This window comes from Tympanuchus pallidicinctus, unplaced genomic scaffold (genome assembly GCF_026119805.1).
Source record: "Tympanuchus pallidicinctus isolate F22 unplaced genomic scaffold, pur_lepc_1.0 scaffold1, whole genome shotgun sequence".
Classification (NCBI taxonomy): Eukaryota; Metazoa; Chordata; class Aves; order Galliformes; family Phasianidae; genus Tympanuchus; species Tympanuchus pallidicinctus.
This window is the reverse complement of record NW_026294618.1, coordinates 50,936,567-50,959,019: the sequence shown is the minus strand read 5'-3', so window position 1 is coordinate 50,959,019 and position 22,453 is coordinate 50,936,567. Positions and strand designations below refer to the sequence as shown.

At 39.5% G+C, this 22,453-nt stretch overlaps 1 protein-coding gene across 1 annotated transcript in view; it reads right to left on the bottom strand.

Moving 5' to 3' along the window:
* Positions 1-22,453, bottom strand: part of RSPO3 (R-spondin 3) — a 59,520-nt gene that overhangs the window by 22,480 nt on the left and 14,587 nt on the right. The window contains exons 2-3 of the mRNA XM_052677915.1: positions 2,075-2,266; positions 563-709 (exon numbers count right to left, since the gene is read on the bottom strand). Of these exons, the coding sequence (XP_052533875.1) occupies positions 563-709; positions 2,075-2,266 (339 nt within the window). The remainder of the gene's footprint in view (positions 1-562; positions 710-2,074; positions 2,267-22,453) is intronic.

Genomic DNA, 22,453 nt, shown 5'->3' with positions numbered 1-22,453 from the left:
GAGCGCTACGCTGTTTGCCATCTGATTTTAATCCTCACTTTCTAGAGTCAGGTGATTATGCACGAATACCATTTTAATTTCTAGCCCTCCTCTCTGGGAATATAAGCTTCAAAATGCTGGTGCACACATGCTGTAAAGGCACAGATAGCACAAAGGACTAAAACCAGAGCAGTTAGTATTTTAAACTTTAAGATAATGTAAGACTTGCGTTGACATTTTTATACCTTTGACGGTAGTGATGCAGCCAACACTGTAACAGTTCAAGCTAAAGGTGGATGCCATTCTACCTCAGCACAGGCCAAGTCAGCAGGATGAAATGGGCTTTTTTTCCTGAGGCAGAACTGCCCTTAGCATTGGTGCTGTATTTTGGGGCACAACCAAGCTTGATTTTTATGAAGTGATGTGAGTTTGTTGTACCTTGTGATGCAGAATATTTCCTGGGTGGATTTGAGCTGTCCTTTCCCTGAGCTCTAACTGATCTTGCAGCTCGTGCCCTTCACAGATCCCCCATCCCCATGAGCAAATCAGGTAGCGCTGGGCCTTTATGTGGGGCTGGACTTACCAATACTAGTGCACTCCATTGTGTGGTTGTTGGCTTCCAGCCCATCAGGGCACTTTTCAAGGCACTTTCCACTGTATAAGTAAAACCCACTTTTACACTTTGTGCAGAAGTTTCTGGTGAAGCAGGTATCACAATCAGCTTTACATTCTGAAATGCAAAGAGGACACAACACTGACACTCTTTGTTGTGAAACACCACAGACTCAAATACAATAGAATTCAAGGTAAAATCACTTTAAAGGGCTCTAGCAATGTTAAAGTCTTCAAAGGAAGCAAACTATTTTTAGGACTCCCTTATGACCTGTACATACATTGAGGACCACAACAAGTGTGAGTCAGAAATTAATAAGGATGGTCTGATGCTGGATGGTCACATGCTTCGTGTATTCTTGCAGACTTACGCAAACTAAAGACAAAGCACAGTCCATCAGAATAACAACACACTAGTTGTAGTGCATATAGCTACAGGTCCTGGGCCCAGTTCCACGCTATCTATCTCCATCCATCCAGGAGAAATAAAATATTTAGAGTTTGCTTAAAATCAGCATAAACAATATATTTCCCAGTTCTCAGGTCTTTTAAAATAACTAAGCAAAAGTTTGTGTATGACACAGCTCATGTTTGATATGCAAGGCCACACACTGCTAAAAACTGAGCAAGTTCTTCACAGTGTCATGTTACTCTGCAAGATTTTACTCTAGGGTTTCTTCATTAAATAGCTTTTAGTAACAGGCAAAATCTGAAGAGTGTCTTGGCTGTCACACTTATGTTTTTATATCACCTGTGGGGTTAAAAGTTGAACTCAACAACAAAGATCACAGGAGGGAAGGAAAGAAAAGGAATGATAAGAATATTGCAAAACCAGTACATTCATGGTTCAAAATACATAATGGGGTCAAAATGTTGTCCAAATGGCAAATAAGATAATTCTTTAGAATAGAGTAGTTCTCTGCTTCTCAGCCTGCAGGCAACATGAATTAGGTAACCTCCCCAAACCAGGTTGAGACCTTGCATTTTGGTACACGCATTTACAGGACTACATTGCATGCAAGATGAGCTATAAGCAGACCAGAACAAAACACATCTGCACAGAGAGCTACCAGCCATCATTTCCTCTGTCTCAAGGGGAAGGCCAATGAGCTAAACTGTACCAAGCTCCAAGGTTCAGAGGCCCTCAACTTTCCCTAAGCCCCACTGCCACTCCAACTTGCTGAGCAGCCTCTGGAAAGCAGTGCCTGTGGCCTGCTAATGCTCTAGTTCTGTGTGAAAGTGTAGAGGAGGCCATCTCTCAGCACTCAGGCAGGTCATTCATGCTGAGCTGGAAGCCCTGAGCTTTAGGCAGTTTTGTGGGTTTTCACCTTAACTCCCTGCTCAGGTTAATATCTATTGCATTACTATAAAAGAACTGAACAGAAAAAGACTCAGCCTGTCCATCTGCTTCTCTGTTGTCTTGTCTCCTAAGGAGACAGAGCATTCAAACAAACCTGTGTGCTTCCCCTTATCCAGCACTTACTTGCACACTTGTTAATGTCAGGATACCGTGTCCCATAGTATCCACTTGGACATGAGGAAAGACATACTCCGATCTGTTTCATGCCGATCCTCTCCAGAACAAAAAAGAGTCTGGGCTTACATGACAGGCATCCATTGTAGTCCGAACATGTAGCACACCCTCCTTGGCAACCCTGGCTCACGTTAGGATGCACTGAGGAGACAAGCATTAAAAAAATAGGGAAGGGAGGGAAGAGAATAATAAGTTAGACAATTTCTTTCAAAATAACCATGGTACAATGATTCCTCTATGCTCAGAAGGGTGGACCATCCTGCTCTATGACAGCTCTTACAGACTGCTTCATTTTTAGCTGTCTTTTATGACTTAACATTTCATTCCAGTGATTATTTCATCTCTATAAAACTGAGAATCTCAGCTGATGTGCCCATTTCTTGCAGAAATGACTAAGAGCAAATTATATTTGAAATAGATACTATGGAACAGTAGCATCCTAGAGAACATTTATTTTTCAAGTTATTTTCAGTGGTTTTTCTGCTGTTTCTTCAATTAACCTTGTATACATACAGCTCAGCAAATGAATTCATTTGTATTCATGTTCATTTGTATTTACTTTTATTAGCTGGATGACTGAAAAACAATTTAGTTTATCATTTCCTACACTGACTAAGTGACATTTTATTGAGTTCTGCTGTGCAGGAATATGCCCTTGTTAGATTTGATGCTAATTCGTGTTAATAAAAGGACACAGAAGGACCATCCTTCTCACCCTCCTTCTTTCCCTGGAATGTTCTCTCCAGCATCTCTAACAATCACAACCTGATGATCAGACATAACTATGGCATTTACCCTGCTCCAATCCCAGCATGAAGCATAGGTAGGATTACATTTTTATTTCAATTGGATTGTTCTAAATCTTCAGACATCAAAAGGAAAACTTATTACCCTCACTGCTCAAGTCTGTTCTGTTCTTATTTGAGGGCTTAGAAGTAGCAGAGAAGGGAGAAATATTGCAGACTGTCTTTTCAGTAGCAGATGTTCATCAGTGAATTACTTCTCAGTGGTAGAGAATAATGTTTTGAATATTTCAGTACTGTACAAATTCTTACCTCATTATTTCATTCTTAAATAAGAGTTTGATAATTAAACATCAAGTAGCTTCAAGTCTGTGAGTTTTTTTTTTACCTCCTTTTGTAAGAAAAACCCAGACACTTTTCTGAGTGTAAGCTTTCATCTTTCAACTTGAGACATCTGGTTATACGTATATTTTGTGTGCAAGAGAAATCCAGACCTCATTTACATTTATAAATCTTACGTGTAAATACTGTTGTCTTTTTGTTCTGCCTTGTCCTCAGGCCTGTAAAACTTCTGTAAATATATATGTGGCATACTTTCATCACCTATTTCAGTGTTTTGAATTTATTTTTATCAGTAGACACTGATAAATGATTCATACAAATGATGAGCTAGCTTTTGTTGGCTCCCTTCTGCGGATCCCTTGGAGGCAGACCAGAAGCCCATATGAATCTATGGCTTACAGGCTGAAAACTGCCACTCTAACTGCTAGCCTAGGTGAGTTTGCCTGGTGTCAGGGGAAGTTTGGAAATACCTCTACGCTTTGTTCAGTTTTGGCAAAAAGACAGTCCAGGAATGGGAAAAGCACTTCTCTATGCTCTGAGATTTCATTGACCAGTCCTACAATCTGAGAAATCAGAGTTCAAATTTACGTTTTTCATTGATAGAATACAGAATGGGGGATATTTCCCTCAGTAGAGCTGAACAGGTAGGAAAAGAACAAACTTTGGCCCTGCTGGGGCAAACAATTTCAATAAGAATATAAGAACCTAATTCTCTATCTCTGAGTTAGTTACTTTGTAGAGTAACCTCAAGAGAAGTGTTTTTACCACCAGAACACACTAACTATGCTCACTAAGTATAGAACGTTTTTTTCCAAGAAGACTTTAAAGGTATGCAGCATATTGATTTTGAAATTAAGACCTAAAAAACCCGACTTTTTAAAGTTAGCTACATGAAAATGTCTTTCTCTCTCTCACTCTTATGTTGTGATTCTTGCAGAAGGCTACTCTCAAAGCAGACATGGTAATGTGATATAAGAAGCTGACATTATTTAAAAACTATCCATGATTTTCCTTCATTAAGCCTGACAGTGGGAAGAAAAAGCAGCAGAAGTACAAAATGTTTGCCATCAAATCTTCTATATAAAATATGGATTATATATTATAATATATAATGTGTAATATAATGTGTGAGTACCTGTGACAGATCATTATGCATCAATTTGCTTGATAGAGAAGACACTACACACAACTGCTCAAAGGTCAAGATTTGTGTGTGAGCCCTTGAGACAGACAGTACCTTATTGCCAAAAGAAGATAGTTTTCTGTAGCTAAGATCCATTACATGAACAATTTCCATCTCCAATTTACTTCCAGCAGCATTAAATATGAAATAAAATGTACTCTATCATTTTCATGCTTTCTCCCTTCTTCTGTTCCTCACAGATATATCTCATACAAATAGGACAGCAAAAATGAAAGCACACAGTTCTAAATGGAGAATCACATAATCACAGAATCTTCTGAGTTGGAAGGGACTTTTAAAGACCATCTAGTCCAATTCCCCTGCAATGAATAGGGACACCTACAACTAGATCAGGGTGCTCAGAGCCCTGTCCAGCCTGATCCCAAATGTCTCCAGAGACATCCACCACATCTCTGGGCAACCTGTTCCAGTGCTTCACTAACCTTACTGTAAAAAATTTCTTCCTTATATCCAGTTTAAATCTCCCCTCTTTTAGTTTGAAGCCATTTCCCCTCGCCCTATCACAAGAGACCCTGCTAAAGATTCTGTACTCTTCTTTCTTATAGCCCTCCTTTAGATACTGGAAGGCAGTTATCAGGTCTCTCCTAAGTCTTCTCTTCTCCAGGCTGAATAGCCACAGCTTTCCCAGCTTGTCCTCAAAGGGGAGCTCTTCCATCCTTTGCACCATTGAATCATATTGTTAGTGTTACGGAACATGGAATAGGTTAAAACATGTAAGTCAAGCTCCATTTAAAGGCTGATTTCATGCCATGTTATAACTCAATGTGTGAAACAAAGAAAACTTCTGTTCTTCGAAATGCAAAGAGCAAAATTCTCATGCTAGAATTGACATTTTAAATTAAGGTGGTTTTTTTTTTTTGTTTTGTTTTGTTTTGTTTTTATCTTAAAAGCTATTTAAAAGATCTTTTTTTAATGGTCTCCTGTTGTGCCTGACATTTTTTTTGAGCCCAGTATCTGTGTAATGAAACTGTTTCATTATGCTTTGTTGGAATGCAATGCAGGCTCCTGGACTGGCTCAGGCAAGAAGAAAAAGCAGGGGCAGTGAAATGCCCAGAAACTGGTTCTGTCTGAAAACCCAGCACTGGGTTTTGCCATTGAACTTTGGAAAAATAAATGGTGAAGGGAAAACATTCACTTCTAGAAAATGAGGGAGAGCATGACATTTGGACAAAAGGCATCTCCATGCTTTACTGAGAACCTTGTTCACCCCTTAGTCTCCTCCATTTCAGACTCCAAGCCAAGCATGTGCCTGAGCTCTGCAACACAGATCAGTGATGGCCAGGGCTGCTCCCTGCACTCCCCAAAAGTCCAAGTCAAATGCATTTCAGATGGAAATGAAGAAAATCAAAACACCTTTTTGTCACCGGGAGAGAACTTACTGTTGCGCAGTACAGAACTCTCCTGGAGCAGCAAGTGGTAGGTGCATGCAAATCTCAGGCACTACAGCTGTCACACATTGTAACCATGAGGAAGCAACTAGAAGTGGTGAAATCTGACCATGTTACACCTGGTACAAGCATAGTTTCAAATTTCTATACTTACCATAGAATCATAGAATGGCTTAGGTGAAAGGGAACCAGTCCCAAGATGGACCCCTGGGGGATATCACTTGTGACCAGCCTCCACCTGGACATAGAGCCATTGGCAACAATCCTCTGGCTACACCCATCTGATCTATTCTTTATCCACCTAATAGTCCAACATTCAAATTCTTATCTCTTCAATTTAGAATAAGGATATGGTGTGGGACCATGTGAAAGGCCTTGCACAAGTCCAGGTAGATGACATCAGTTGCCATTCCTTTGTCCACCGATTCCACAGCTCCACCACAGAAGGCCACCTGATTAGTCAAGAATGTTTTGCCCTCTGTGAAGCCATGCTGGCTGTCTCAGATCACCTCCTCATCTTTCAAGTGCTTTAACATCTTTTCCAGGAGGATCCACTCCAGGACCTTCCCTGGCGCACCAGCCTGTAGTTCCCTGGGTCTTTCTTTCTTCCTTTATTGAATATAAGAGGGATATTTTCCTTTTCCCAGTCACCAGAGACTTCACCTCACAGCCGCAATGTTTCAAATATAATGGAGAGCAGCTTGGCAACTACACCAGCCAGCTCCTTCAGAACCCCAGAATACATGTAATCTAGCCCCGTAGACTTGTGCACATTCCGCCTCATGAGGTGGTCTTGAGCTTGCTCCACTCTTACACCAGGAGGAATTTTGTTCCCCCAAACCCTGCTTAGAATTTCAGGAACACAAGAGGTGTGAGAAGCCTGAATGAAATGAAGACAGAGTCAACGAACTCATTGAGTACCTTAGCCTTTTCCATGTCTGAAGAGGCCAGCTCTCTCTTTTCATTTATCAGAGAGGTACACTAACCTTTGCCTGTCTCTTCTGCCCAATGCAGCTAAGGACACCCTTCATGTTATCACATCTCTCATGATATTCAATTCCATCTGCACTCTGGCTTTCCCTGCAGATCCAGACAACATCCCTATATTCTTCTCCAGCCACTCATCCATCCATGCTTCCACTGCTTACACTTTTCCTTTTCTTCACTTTTTTCTTTTTTTTTTTTTTTTTTTAATGCATAACCACCCTAAGAAATGCTGTGAAGTCTATACATGAAAAATTGCTTGGAGAGCACAGCCACTCCTGTCCAACTTTTAGATGTGGCAGCCAGGCAGAGAGACATCTACTGCCTTGGCAAAGCAGGAGGCACTATGGCTGCATGGGCTAGGCGCTGGCTGCAGAACAAGCTCAGGGTTCTAGCACTGCAAAAAGGTCCAAGGAGCACTCTCTTACACTTGTAACCATTTGGCCTTTGGTGCAAACTGCTTCATTATAAAGATAAAATAAAATAAAACGCAATATAAAAATTCCTGCACAACCGTCAAAACTAATTTTCATAAGCTAGATTGACAATACTCTGTGAGTGGGCTGCTAGGAGCAATGTCAGTGCACAGAGGTGGCCTTATGGCCTTACCAGCAGTCAAGCAATCAGGTTTCTTGTATTCAAACACTCCTTGAGCATCATGAAATCCTATGCTCTCGAAGATAGAAAATACAGCACACCAATGGTCACAGTACATGGTGGAAGCACAGAGACTCACATGGAAGTTCTTACCCACCTCTTATACGAGCACCAGCCAGAACTGCTGACGCTCAACAAATACAGAAGTTTGTAAGCAGTCTTGTGCCTGGTTTTAAGTCCAGAATCTAGAATCTTTCCTTCTATTAAGTCTAACTACTAGAGATGAGAGAAGATTTCTAAAGCATTCTTGAACTATTCTCTTCCCCTGCCTGGGCCTTTTTGTTTGTTTGTTTTTGTGTGTTTGTTTGTTTTTGTTCAAGCTGTTTCTCCAGATTATTAGTTTTCAGCCTCATTAGGAAATGAAATCTTTGGGGATTTTCCTTTCTCAAAATATTTTCCAAAGTTTTACTCTAGCCTACTCTGGAAGCAATGATTTGCAATTTCCGAGTCAAAAACAGAAAGTTATGGACAAGAACCTGAATTTGAAACAGAAATTTAAATAGTGGGATGATGAGTGATTTTAACAGCATGCAGCAAAGAAATTCTAAAACTCTCGGCAATAAAATTTTGCACTCAGTTTTACTTTACATATATATTAAAATTGATAGGATTAATAAAAGAAATAGGGGCAGGAGTATATTGTGAAAGCCAGGGGACAAGCTTGGTGTAAAGGAATATCATTCTTCCACTTGGTAAAGCTAAGATGCACTGTCTCACCATTAATCTTCAACTACCAGAATTCAATTTAGAGGCTCATTCTTGAAATGAATGTTCTAGACATATGAAATCCATCCCTGCTAAAGAGCTGTTGTTACTCCTGGTTTCCCAGGCTTGTGAGTACGCACAGGAAATATTTTCACAGCAGTTACCCTGGAATTAAGCCTCTCCTGGGTGGACCTCACTGCAAGACCTGAGCCCTGCCCCAGGTTCACCGACCAAACAGGATGCCCATATTTACCAGCTCTGGTGATGGGAGGATTTGGAATAGGATATCCCTTGAGTTCTTGTGTCATTTTATCACTCCATGAGTTCATTGGCATTTGTTTTTCTCTCCCTTGCTTAGTGTGAAGCAGCTGTCTGTGGCAGTGGCCTGAAAACACTATTTCGTGTAAAGCAGAATTACTCTTAATCACGTGGACTGTCCTTCAGGCAAAAGCAAACAGCATTTGGCAGTGAGCTCTTCTAATGAGAAAGTCATTAAGGAATTCAGTTTGCAAACCACAGCGCATTTCCTCATACACTTTCTTGGACAGCATTTATCTGTGTGGCAATGCATTAGAAATAGAACAGACAATTGTAGGATAAAAACACTGAACTAACATGTAGGTAATATACAGTGCAGAACATCGGAAAAGTCCAGGAGTGGTAGGACAGCACTGAGAGAGTGAGTACACGTGGATTTGATTAGTTTGTATTATCACAACTAAAGAGATTGCCAGCCTGGCTGAGATGAAACCTGAGCTCAATCTTACAGGCTAAGCTCCATCTGATGGTTTGGCCTTAAATCACCCACGAGGGGGCAAAGGACATGTTGCGATGGGGCAGCAGCTGGGCTTGGCAGGGTAGGTACCCATCCACAGTAATTGCTATGTCTGACTGGCCATAAGTTTACTGAGATGCAACAGGACCAGTGGTGATGCCTGAGGAGCATGGACTCTCCATTTTGCCTTCTCTGGATAGTCTAAGGAAGCCTTGAAAGGAGAGACAGCCACAGAAAGAGCAAACAGGAAAACTAGTCTAAAAGTCAACTACTAAAGTCTTAACAATTTCTCTTCTTCTCTGTGATTTGTGTCAAAACCACCTTAAGATTACTTTCTAAGAAGACAGTATCTCTTCCAGAGATCTGTCTGACTTCAGTTTTATTTCAGAGTATTACTGTCTTCTAGGATACAAAATAAAGCAACAAAGAAGATCCTCAAGTGTCCATCTGTGTTTTGAAAGAAAAGGATCTCATAAGGACTGAAAAAAAATCCTCAAACATCTGTCTGGCCTGACAGAATGTTGGCTTCCTCAAGATACACTTCCTATCTGAGGGAAAGGAAATCAACCTCTTTTGTTCATGAAGGGTCAACAGTTCTAAAGAGCCACAGATACATGAATATGGGACTATTTCCAAGCCTAAGATTGTATCTGTAACCATTTTGTTTTGGTATCTACAAGCAAGGAGTACCTCAATAAATACGGCTGCGATCTCACTGGGGGATGCATTGTCATTATTAAACACACGTCTGACAAAGTGATCTTGAAAATTAAGCACATTAGCTGCCAGAACACATTTCCATCAAATTTAGTTACAAAGAGCATCAACAGGCTGAAAAATCTCACCAGGAGTACAGAGTTTTGTGCAGCCTCCTAGCATCTTCAGCTCAAGAGAAATCAGCCACAGCAACCACAAATGGCTCCTTCTCATTCCAGAGAGTTTTGTAAATAAACTGAAAGATTCTTTTCATGGTGAGAGAGGGAAATTGACTTTTTTTCCCATGTACTATGGATCACCACCAAAGTTTATGAATCCAGTGAGATTAATTAGTATAGGAACCCAAAAGGTTTCCTGAGGCACGTTGCTTTAAGTAATCTTGTGATTATGGAAAAAGTAGGACCAGGTCGTGTAATACCTTCTGACATCAAGTTCTAAACCCTATAAGCAATTACAGATTTAACTAGTAGAGTCAGCTGTAGTTGTTCCCAAATAACAAAATTTCAAGACTGTCTACTCTAAGAATCTACTCTAAGAATATGAAACTGAACATTACCATATCCTTACTGTCTAGATATAGCATGTACAAAAAGTATGTCCATGGAAACTACAGCAGATACAAAGACCACACTAAGACTACTTGATAGAGTAGATTCTCAGTTACAGAACAATAATTTTCAACATAGACACCACCATTAGCTCTGCGTTTTCAACAACAATGAAAAAGAGGCTACATGTCAAGTTCATAACAATCTTCACCAGCAGAGGTGTCAACCACTGTCACTGTTGCCAGTAATGAAATGCATCACCCATTGCCTCACTGTGTTCACATTCACTGTTTGGTCTCCAGAAACATTCAGCAAGCGTTGGTGAATGCCAGTGGTGCCATTTTTTCTGCATAGAAGAATTCAATTCCCCTCCTTTGCTCCATAGGCACTTCCACGTCAGATGACGTTTTGTCAGCCTGCCCTTCTGCTGCCACCTGTCACACAGCAACAAAATGTGACCAAATATTGGTGGGAAGGTTCAGCCTTTACTGCCATACCATGAACGTTTACTTCTGGTGTCATGGACCAACATAATAACATAGGAGGCATTACTTTTGGGACATCCCTCATAATGAGACTCACCTAATAGTTGTATCAGCAATGTCTCATTATGCTTGCTAGGACTCAGATATATGCACAGAAGGCATCTGTGTTAAGGTGAAAAAAAAAACACGAGTGCTGGAAAGAGATTTTACTTGGTGTCTCAAAACAGTCTAATCCTTCAAGATGACATCATGAAAATCATGATGGATTTTACCTTGTTTGTAGGTGAACAAAACTCTAAAACCAAAGTTGCCAAATGTAATTGTGACTCTCGTGACTCTCAGATCCCTTCCTACAACAGGCACAGTTTTTAATCAGGTAAAAAATCATACCCTTATATTGTACATGCACATTCTCTGAAATATGCAGGCACATTTTGTACTCAATACCAGCCTTCTGCCTATCATTGGTGTGTTTCTAAAGAAGCTCGCTGGTGGTCATGTTGTCCTGGCAGCAGCAGAGCCTTTCCCCCAAGCTTATTTTGCTTGTTTTTCTACTTCAGCATCCTGGAGACTTTTATTGTTGTGTATTACACAGATACTTGTGTACTTCAAAGCTGTTTAAGGATCACTCAGCTCATACTGTCAATGTTACACAACTACAGTAGCATTTGCAAGTTTCCCATTTCCCACAGGGTCTTTTGAGACCAGAGCTTTTCTCTCAAAATTTTGTTTCAGAAACCACAGAAAGAACAGCAGGATGTAACTGATTTTACTTTCCATGCTAGGGACTAGGGAGAAGGATTTAGACAGCAAAAGCCTGTAATCCCATGTCAAAGTTATGATTTTTCTACTACCATGTTTATAGTGCTAAAAAATTAATAAGCCAAACAGAAAGCCATCCCACTACCTTGGCATTGCTCAGATGTGTCTTCAGTCAATTACTTAATATCCTCTCAATCTTGTATATTTTCCTAAGTGGTATTGATCAAAATTTTGTACCGAATGAACTGTTTTTTTTTCTGAATGACAATAAAATTTATACCATACGAAAGCTAAGTGGAAGCCCCAAATTATGTTGTTTACAGTGGAACTATTCTGGATTGCTGCCCGCAACCACTGAATCAGAACCTGTCTCTTCAAATTCAAGCCTCACATCAAGAATTGGATCCAGAATATAGATACTAAGAAATACCACACTGATGGAAGGTCTCTAAATATTGGTTTCTATGATCTGTAACAAGGATAATCACCAATCTCTAATTTTCCTGGAGAAAAAAAAAAAGTTAAATTGTCCAGGCCGACACAACTACTCATCTTGTGTCAGTAATGCAAGATACTGCCCAAAATTTAAGTTTAATTTAGTGGTAAAAATACTTGGGCTAGTGACTGCTTCTTTGCTATAGTACTGGGTGGTGATGCATATGCTATCAACACCCATGAAATGATCCAACTATCTGCAACTTTCTCTTGTATCACTAGGAACACCAACAGTTTAAAAAAATGTCAAAGGTTTCTGAATGCAAAGCATGGATGGTACAATATGAAAACAGACAAAAGGCTTCATTATTAACCAGCTCAGACTGCCTGCAGTCCTGGCCAACCAATGTCAATGGCAAAACTCCTAAAGAAGAGTGAGGATCCCACTCATTAGTCAACAACTTTAGAGTAGCCCTGGTTTGGAGCACCATTATCTGATTTTTAAAGGCCACTGTGATTAGATGGTCTGCTTTGAGTGGGATTGAGTTAGAGGTTGTGTGGAATTTATGTAGGTGTCTGATTCTTGACAGACAGACCCAGTTCAACAGCTCCGTGCGCCTGGCCCTCTCTGTGAAGTAAATATGAATAGCACGTAGTTAGAGCTTATTTCATCACCCTGTATGCCTTCTGCCCTCTCTTTGAAGTTGGTGCCTTCCCCTCCCTACCGGCTTTGCTGCCTCACACACTGGCCCACATGAAACAAATTTTTCACTCCCACCAAGCATCCTTCTCTCCCTTAAAACTGTAACGTATCTACCATCACTGCACCAACATGCAGCAGGCAGCCTGCCACCAGTCTACAGCCATGCTGGGAAGTATTTCAGCTGAATTATTGGGGAGCTGATGAGGAAAGCAGGGCTATCACCCATTTCATTTCTAAACAGGGACATAATGCATGTCATACCGTGTGCCCCACCACTTCTCAAGTCTTTGCATAACAATCTGCTCAGCTGAGCACAAAAGAAAATGAATCTAAACTGTTCTTTTTTTATTATTTAAATGTAACATCTGCAGAAATATGTTCTTCATCCTAAAACCAATTAGCAGTAAAATGATGACACATCAAACTTTTCAGACAGTTAAATTAATCAAAAGCTTATGCAGAGGCTGCATTCAAAAGGGCAAATGGCAGCAGTCGCTAGTGGCAGCAGCAGCCTGACCTGGGACAGGACAGCCATAGGCCCATCATGACCTCTGGAAAACAAGTCCATCAGTTATCTCCTTCCTTTGCAGCTAACTTGCATGCAGTGACCTTGATGGATGCTATGATGGCAAGAGTCTCAGGCAGAGGCCACGGCACCAATCTGCCCGTGCTGGAGACTCCTGCTGGGTGAGAATGGCCTGGAGAGGATGGCAACTGGGAGCTTGGCCCAATTGGCCAAAGGATGTGAGCATTTCTTGCTCAGATGTCTGCCCCTATGGACTGAAGACTGGAAAAGCTGTTCCACACGGATTTTTGAAAGTGGACAAAAGAAATTGACAAAATTGACAAAAGAAGAAAAGATTATGAAATATTCAGTTAAAAAAAATGGAATGCTAAAATGTATGGTAAATTTAAAAGGAAAAGGAAATTCTAAAGAAAAAATAATTAAATGGAGGACACCCACTGGCAAAGGTAAAGAAAAACAAATTAAACAAAAAATATATATATGCAATATAAGACCTATAATTAAACATCTAGAAAGCTTAGAGTCACTGTTACTAGTTTTACGAAGTATTTTAAAGAATTATAAAGTCAATGTTTTTGAAATTGTTTCAATGTTGCCTTTTTTTTTTTTTTTTCCTTTAAAATCAGTTTAACACAAACTGAACATAAAAACATCTGAAAAGATTAGCAGTTAGTCTAGGAATTATAACCTTCATGGGTAGCTAGTTTTTATTTGTCTGGAATATTATTTAACACTGCTGATGAACAACAAATGTACTCTCCAACACTTATTATGTACAGTTGAACAAATGGTCTTAAAAATATAGTTTTGCTAAAGTATTTTGCTAATGGAACTAGTATGTATCATATAATTCAGGCTGAATCACAGAAGTGTCCAGAGGGCACATGTTAACCTTACACTGCACAGGTAAGAACAAATTAATGAAGCAGGTCTTCCTACCCAGCTTGCTCCATAATTAAATGATCTGTTTGCTGACATGGCTGCTTTTTCAGGTGTCAGATGCCTTAGCCAGCTTGCAAAATATTTTTGGCACTTTGCAGCAGTGCTCTGTGGAATAACATTTTTCTAATAACTACAGTAATGAACAAGAAAGGACTGTTCTGTTTTGTCGTACTGTAAAATAATTAAGATGATGCAGAATAAATGATAGGAATAGAAACTATTGCTGCAAATAGAACTGTCTAATGTAAGTTACACCAACAATTAGTTAGGCTTCAGTGAAAAGCAAACATCCTCCAGATATTAGAAAAACATGAAATCACAGCAGTTATTTTTAAAGCATCCAATGCGATGAATGTTTGGCAGCTCAACTGGTGGCTAGTGGCTTGCGGCATCATGTCGGGCTGCCATGAGACAGGCCTCGGATATGAAATGACCGCAACAACACCACTCCAAATGCTGGGCTGCTGCAGTGACATTGTGATAAAAAAATGACACGTGTGGATGCCAAAAAGAAAGAAGTAAAAGGAAAGGTTGAACTGTGCCCTAGTATCAAAACATCCGTCTTAACCAAGTCCGTGACTTCATGGAGTGGCCTGAAGCAAGTCAAGCAGTTTGCTGTCAAAATGAGATATCAGCTCCCTATAAGCACACACTGCTGGCGACCGAATTCAAGTGACACTGTGTATAAGAGTGATGTCCTGGGGCAGAGTGATGGACCAAGGCATCAACCTGTATTCTGTAGACCAACAGAGATCTTCATCATTTTAGAAAGTGAGAAAAATTATTGCACATGCATGAGTTCCCAATGCCAAAGCAAACTTACATACATTCTAGTACAGAAGAAAATAAAGCAAACATGGTGGAAGAAAATAAAAGCAGTAGGAAAACTTTCAACATCTAGTTATTTTGTATTTGCTTGTTTCCGGAGACCCTCTAACAGCACCACAGTTCTGTACTTTTTGGAGAAAGCTAGCTAGTTTCAGGGTTGATGAAGTCACTAGCATACATCTCCTTTCAGAAATCCTTTCTATCTTCTAGCGTTGTGAATTTGAAAGTAATAACATCAACATTTTCAAATCTAGGGCCTCAAGTGAGATAATTAATCCCCTGCATCATTCCCAAATATATGACCTGAATTTCAGCATGCCAGTGGAAGATGCAAATGGTAGACTGTCTGAAAATGCAACTGTTTATGTAGGAGACTAATCAAAGAGTAGTTGCTTCACTCCTAGAGCAAAACATAAAAGTTTTGGCCATGTCAACTATGGGCTTCAGTTTCTTCAGCTGCAAAGGAGAAATGATACCTATCTCTTAGGAGTGTTGAGGTGTTCAATTCATGGATGTTTACAATATGCTCTCAAATTTGGCTGAAATTTCTGGCTTTTTATTTGCACACACAAGCCTTCATGTGTAACTGTTCTTGGCACTGTGTTCAGCCTTGTGTTATATGGGATTCTCTCATATACATCAGATTGAAAGCAACTACTGAGTCATGGGTGCAAGTGTGGCAACCATTTGTTCTAATCAATCATATGACATTTCCAAGTAGAGATTTCAAAGACAGATTGAGGCGAGTTGGGAAGTCAGTTCTTTTAACATTCTGATTTCTGTTCTGTGACTGAAGAGATTAGATTATTGGAAAACATGCTATTAGTGGTGGCTTGTGGCCAAAAGGTCTGCTTTGCATTCTGCAAGGGGTGCTGTACTTGCTGTAAATGAAGGAAAAGAGCTAGTTAAGTTACTCTAGCAAGGAATGTTCCCTTTGGGAATTGTCCACAGCAAACTAGAACTGTGGTTGGTGAGGAAAGAGCAGCAGGGAGAAGAAAAATAACAAAAAAGGTCAGAAATTTCAGGGAAATAAAAGGCCCTTTTTCTTCTATATTCTGAGCACCAAGTTAACGTTTAATGTTTGTTGATCCATTCTATGCTACTTTTGCTTATCCAGACCCAAATGTATGAAAACCCAAACAATTACCGTGTAAGCTCATGCTTAAATTCCACCCCACTCCAGAAAGCACATCAGCATATAGTTGCCTTCACATATGTGATGCAGACCCCTTGACTTCTATTAGACTTAAACGCCTGATTAAAATTAAGGACACATCCTTGATTAGAGGCTCTTATGCCTGTAGCTGGCACGTATCTTCCTGAAGTAGACAAAAGCATGACTCTTAACACACTAACCCAAACACTGAAAATAATGTTCTGAACTTCTCATCCCTTAAATAATTAGAAGACTAAATCATTTTTCATTTTTAATTATTTTCAGTATTTTTAGATTTCATAGTAAAGAACAAAAAGCTTCAAATGTTTGCAACAGGATTATGTTTTCAATGTGCTTCAGAGGAACAAAAACATTGCTTTTTTCCTTTTGGTAGAAGACTTTTTGAAGACAATCTCCTTCCTAATTCTACAGAGAAAAGATATGTGAACTCAAAATGCTTATGAGAAGAGTTTGCTATTATTTTAATTTATTAACTCTTAAAAATTAATGGTTTTGCTTTTTAAATCACTGTCATAATATGTGGGAGTAAGATTCCACCATGCTTAGAGTTAGCAGCTCTGTTTCTTTACTGCAGAAGGCTCAATAAAGATGATAATTTCGGTGCTTTTTTAACAGAAAGATTTTCAAATTTGAGATTACCTATTGATTTTATCAAGAAATTCCTAAACTATACCCTGCTATGAATAAAATCAGATTTCTTCTATTTCAATAAGAAAAAAAATGGTGTTCTGGAAAGAGAGACTCAAATCCTGTTGCTTAATCTCTTAAGTATCCTTTTCAGCTCGAATCCACTGTTTACTCTGTAATATTTTCCATACTAATATAATATGTAACACTCCATATGGAAACAAAAAAGTACAACAAAGGTATGCTCACAGAAAATTGGAAAGAGGTGTTTGAAAGGAAACCAAGGGAGAATAACGCCAAAAGATTGGGGAACATGATTACAGTGTTTTTCACTGATGTGAAAATGAGAGAAAAATACGATTATCACAAAATATGTTGTGATTTCCATCATCCTGAAAAAACCCTGGGAACGTGATGTAATCTAATCTCAGCAGTAGCTGTAGTAATAATGCTCTAAATGTATGTGCAAGTCTGTAGGACTTCTTATCCTGAGGTCTTCAAGGCAATCGAGTAACATCCAGCTCCATGATGTGAGAGCATTAGGGATATCATTTTTCCCTTCCTTCACTGAAGCAACTCTTCAGCAGCGTGTGTTTGGAAAAGGAATACACTGCCTGTCTGAGAACTAACCAGTCATAGCTGATAAATCTGGGAAACCTGTAGAGCTGCTAGGCTCTTACCAAAACCCAACATGATTGCTGTTGGCCTCATTCTGCTTTATACTACATGCGAGAGATGTGGCCACCCCAGTGCCTAGGATGAAGCAAGAGTTCAGTACTGGGCATTCAGAAGAGCTAGTGAATTATTTCACTGCTGTTTTCCTTCTCTGAAGATTTCTAAGCTTTAAAGTATCTTGATTGTACATGTCTGAGAGCTGCTGGAGGCAGGGTACAGCCATTAGGCAGTTTGCACTGGGATATCTGCTTTCAGCCCACAGCTTTGTGGTATTCTCTTACGTCAGGAACACAGTTGTTTGGTCACAACACAGGAAAAATGCTTTGGTAAACCCAATACTTCTCCAATTCTTTCTTCTATTATGACTTTACAGGCAAGGAACAGTTCTCTGAAAGTTTAATACCAGAAGAATTATACTGGTATAAAACAGGCGTGAGAACAGATACATTAAAGCTTCAGTTAGGCCTGCTTTAGAGATAAAAACGTACAATAAAATCTGTATCTAGATCAGTGGAGTGTTTTCTACAAAACCAGCCTCACCTGAAGTGCACACTCAAAAAGCCCATCTTTCTCTAGGTAGAAAAAAGTCAGTCTGTAATTAGGAGCTGCCTGTAAAATATCTGATGCTATAAAACCATTTGCTATTGGAAGTAAGATACAGCAGATTAGTGGTTGGAAATAGGAATCAGTGAGTCTTGATCACATAATCCAAGCCAAGTTCAGGACACCTTCATAGTTAATAACTGCAGTGGCCTCAGGGGAGGCCATATGATCTCGATCACGTGTGCTTCAAATAAGAGGCCAGACATCTTTCTGAAAGTATGCTGCAGCTCAACCATAAATTATTTCGCCTGAGAAAGGAACCATTGACCAGGTCCTAGTGCTTTTTCTAGGCAGGCGGTCATGTTACCCTCACCCAGCAGGCCCTCTAATCCTAAAACCCCCAGCATCTCTCAGATAACACAGTCTGCAAGGCACTGCAGGCTGTGCAAGTGACAGAATCATGGTGGTGCTCTCAGGTGTACAATTCTGCCCATCTGAAGAGCACTTTCGAACAGTCAGAGCCCTGGCTGGGGGCTGCACACTCTGAGGGCTCAGCACTGTGTTAGCATTAGTCAGATAGTATCAGCAATATCATCGTTTTCTTACTCATAGTGAGTTATATTATACTCATCAATCTGATTTTGATGACATAGAAAAAAGAGAGTGAAATAATTGTGGATAAAAGCAAATAAAAATGCCATATTTTTAATATAGAGTGATGATCCAATATTTTCTTTGTGATTTGAGAACTACTTGCTTCACAGGAGTTTTCAGAAATAAAATAAACTTCAGTTTCGTTAAAACAAACTCCACATTGTTGCCTTATGAACAAAATTGGATTTTTATGTCTCATAAGGTTTCAGTGTAGCATATCTGCTGGATGAAGCATCAGTGTAAGCAAACAGATGGTAGGAGACTTGTTGATTTTACCACAATATATTTGTGCAGGACAGAGAAGGGAAGAAATCAAGAAAGTATCCTTTTAATTTCACATAATCTTAGCCACTTGTCTAGTGTAGTTTAACATTCACATGAAATTACTGAGAAAACAAAAGAAAATTAACAGTACCTTTTCATTTTTCAAAACCTAAACATTTATTTAAAATCTTTCAACAGTATGGTCTCTTCCTCAGTTTGTTTATTCTCTGTATCTGAGAAATTTAAGAAAGCACTGATAAATTAGTATTTTAAAGGGGATATAAAAATGGAATGTTGTTTCATGTGTTAATGGAATGAAATGATGGAATACTCCTCCTTGCTCAAAAAGCAAAAGGAATAACAAGCCAAGTTATTCACTGCTCCTGTCTTGTCTGAACTACAGCATGCATCTCACTTGGCTTCTTCGAACTAGCATCTCTGAAATGTGTTTAAGGTGCTGTCTTATATACAACTTGGATAAACTGTTGCCTTAAACAGCATGTCCACTCAGTGAGCATGGCTCTTAGGAAAAAATAGAAAAATGAACTTCACTATATACTTACATACTTATAGTCTCTCTTTTTGCACTTCTTTTTCATCCCCAGAAAACTGGGCTCCTGTTCTAGAAATATAAAGCTGAGCACCTCAGCTCTTACTGGTTGCAGAGTAGTCATTCACAATTGGGCTAAGTGTCTGTAATGCCCTCCTATCCTCAGTCATGTGTTTCACACTCATGTTGTATATGCTTATGATATGACCAACCATATGGTAATGTGGAGCAAATTCTGAGAATCACTTTCATCATGGTCATAACATTGTGAGGTAAGCAGGAATGGCCCTTCAAATCACAAAAGGGAGATGATATACCAGCAATTCCCCTGAAGTGATGGAGAATTAAAAGTGTATGCTGCACTTGAACATTCAAGGATGACACTGAAGCGTTCTCCATAGTAGAATCTAGGAGTCCTGGGGGTTCTTCTCTCTTTCAACTGTTTTTTACCATTTCTGAAAGGTTTCTACCCAACTTTGAAAATCAAAGTGCCTACCCATATAGGGATTCGCCTTTCCTTTTTGTAGGCAACCAGCATTCCTGTCCTCTCAAGAATCTTTCTGGGTCTTGTTCGGTTTGACACTTCTGCAGATGGAGAGTAGGAGGTCCCTCGAGCTCGGGCATCAGGCTTTGTAGTCACTGGAGGCAACAGGCATTTCTAGGCCTCACTCCATCTGAATTATCTTAAACCTCTACCTAGGGATGACATTGTGCAAGAACTGCCATTTTTTTGTCCAATAATTAGCTTGGTTGTTGGTATTTATGCTTTCAGTTCCTACAGCCAAAGGAATTGATCAAATTCTTTATTTGTTTGGGTCAGTCAAATACAAACATCAACAAAGACCTGCCAAATTATCCAATGGAAGATTTGTTCCTTGATAACCAAAACAAACAAAAGAGGAATGACCTTCTGGACTTCAGCAAGAATTGTAAGTGATCTGTGTGTCTTAAAATGAGATCATTACTGTTGACTAGACTTAGAAAATACTTTCTCTGCCTCTTTCATGCTTTTCATAAACTGATGGCAATGGTCTACTGAAAAACTTTCAAGAGGATAGATATGAAAGATGGACTGATATTTGTAAGGGTTTTGAAAGGTGCATTCTTACTTCTGTTTCTTAATGCTATTATTATAAGGAGAATGTTAACAGAACTGCTGGCATTAGTAAAGATGTTTGTGTTACTAAGCTCAACTCTTAAATTAATCTGACTATGCTATTAAAAATCTTGCTGTCTGTAATTGTAAAAAAGATTCTGGACCATCTTGATTCTACAATATCAACATGTGTCAGAAAATAAGCTTTTTCTCCTGACAGAAATTCAAAAATTGGCTCCAGTTTCAGATCCACAGTTGCTTAGACGAGCTCTGTGCAGAACAACTCCATTTGCTTTCAGCTATCCAAGCCCACTAGCTTAGAAACACTCCTTACTCATGTACCTCTTGCTTGAAGAGACCATCTAGTCTGCCCTTCCAGAGCTTTTCCAAAGCATAAGCTTTGATTTTGCCTAATATCCCGAAGCTCCATATGCACACATGGCAGTATAGAAGTTGTTTCCCCATACCTGCTACTTGACATTCATCATCCTTGCCACTGTCAAGAAACTCTAAATACTCTTGTTCTCTCCTCCTAATGGCTTGAGGGAAGGAAACGTCAGCACCTGAAAGCCCAGACAGACCAACCACCAAATAGCAGACAAAGGCTTTTTGTCTGCTGCTTTTGGACATGAATGATGTCCAGTGATAGTGAAAGGCCAGTGCTCCATCCAAGACCTACTCTACAGCAGTCATTCTCTGAGAGATTGCTACTGATTTCAGCCAGAAATGATTTCAGTCAGAGACGGCCTTGCCTCAGCAACACTTGGAAAAATGCACTGCATCCACCAGAGTCAAACACATCTCCACCTGTACTTCAAGTGCATCTTATGCTTGTGAACATACACAAACAACACATTGCTTAATTTGTGCTGGGTACTAGTCAACTGCACAGAGGAATATCTGGAGCAAACATCACCTTCATCTGTCTAGACACCAGTCCAATATCCTCTGCAAGGGGGATGTTAATTACTTATTTTGATGCATCCCCTTTTATTTAACTTGTGGAGGCTTACTTCAGATCAACACAAGCACTGTATCTTCTCCTTTTCACTCTCTAGGCAACGTGCAGGATACATGTTTACTTTAACAAGTTTCACCCTTCTTCTCTGCTGTGATGTTGAAGCCTGTGATTCCGTAAGAGACAAAAATAAGTAATGGGAACATCCAGTGAGCCAGTATGCTCTTGCTCAGCAGCTCTCACCTAACTCTCCCAGTTACCCAGCTCACTTTTACCTCCTCTTCAGTAAAGTTCTAAACTTGCATACTGAAAATGATGACTGAAAGTCTGAAAATTCAAATGTAACTATGAAACTTAAGATGAATTGACAAATAAAACAAATAACTCCCAGAAAATATCTAGACATTTTCTTTAAGATAGAGAGAGGGAAAATGAAAGGAGGCTGCCAACTTCAAAAATTATATATAATGCCAAGAGGGCTATTTGCATGCCACATATTTCTGAGTATCAGATACTACCACCCTAGGAAAACATCACAAGTGGCCTGGATGAGCTGCAGGCTTTTTTTTCTTGCAGGACCCAACAAGGAGGAAACTGGAGTCAAACTTTGTAATCCATTTTTGCCCCTTCTGTCTTGGAACCAGCATACACTTCTCACTGCAAAATCCCAATATATATGTATATATATAATGTAATTAAAATGAGGAAAAAAAATAACAGTAACACCAGCCTTTCTTGGAACACAAAATCTTGCAGTGCTATGCATGTCACAGAAATATACCTGCTGTTAACTGTGTTCCAAGCATGTCATATATTTTTTCAGGAAAAAAAAAAAAAAAAAAAAAGAAAAAAACTGGCTAGACTCTAGGTGCACCTATGCATCTTCATTCATCTCAGAAGGCTGTAAATGTGGCCCTTTTAATTCTCAATTCTGAGTCCACTGGAAAGTTATTTCTGCCAGCATTACTTCTTAAGAATTTTATTATCAGCCCACGAACAACCTTACCTACTTCCAGTATCACACTGCACAGTAAACACTT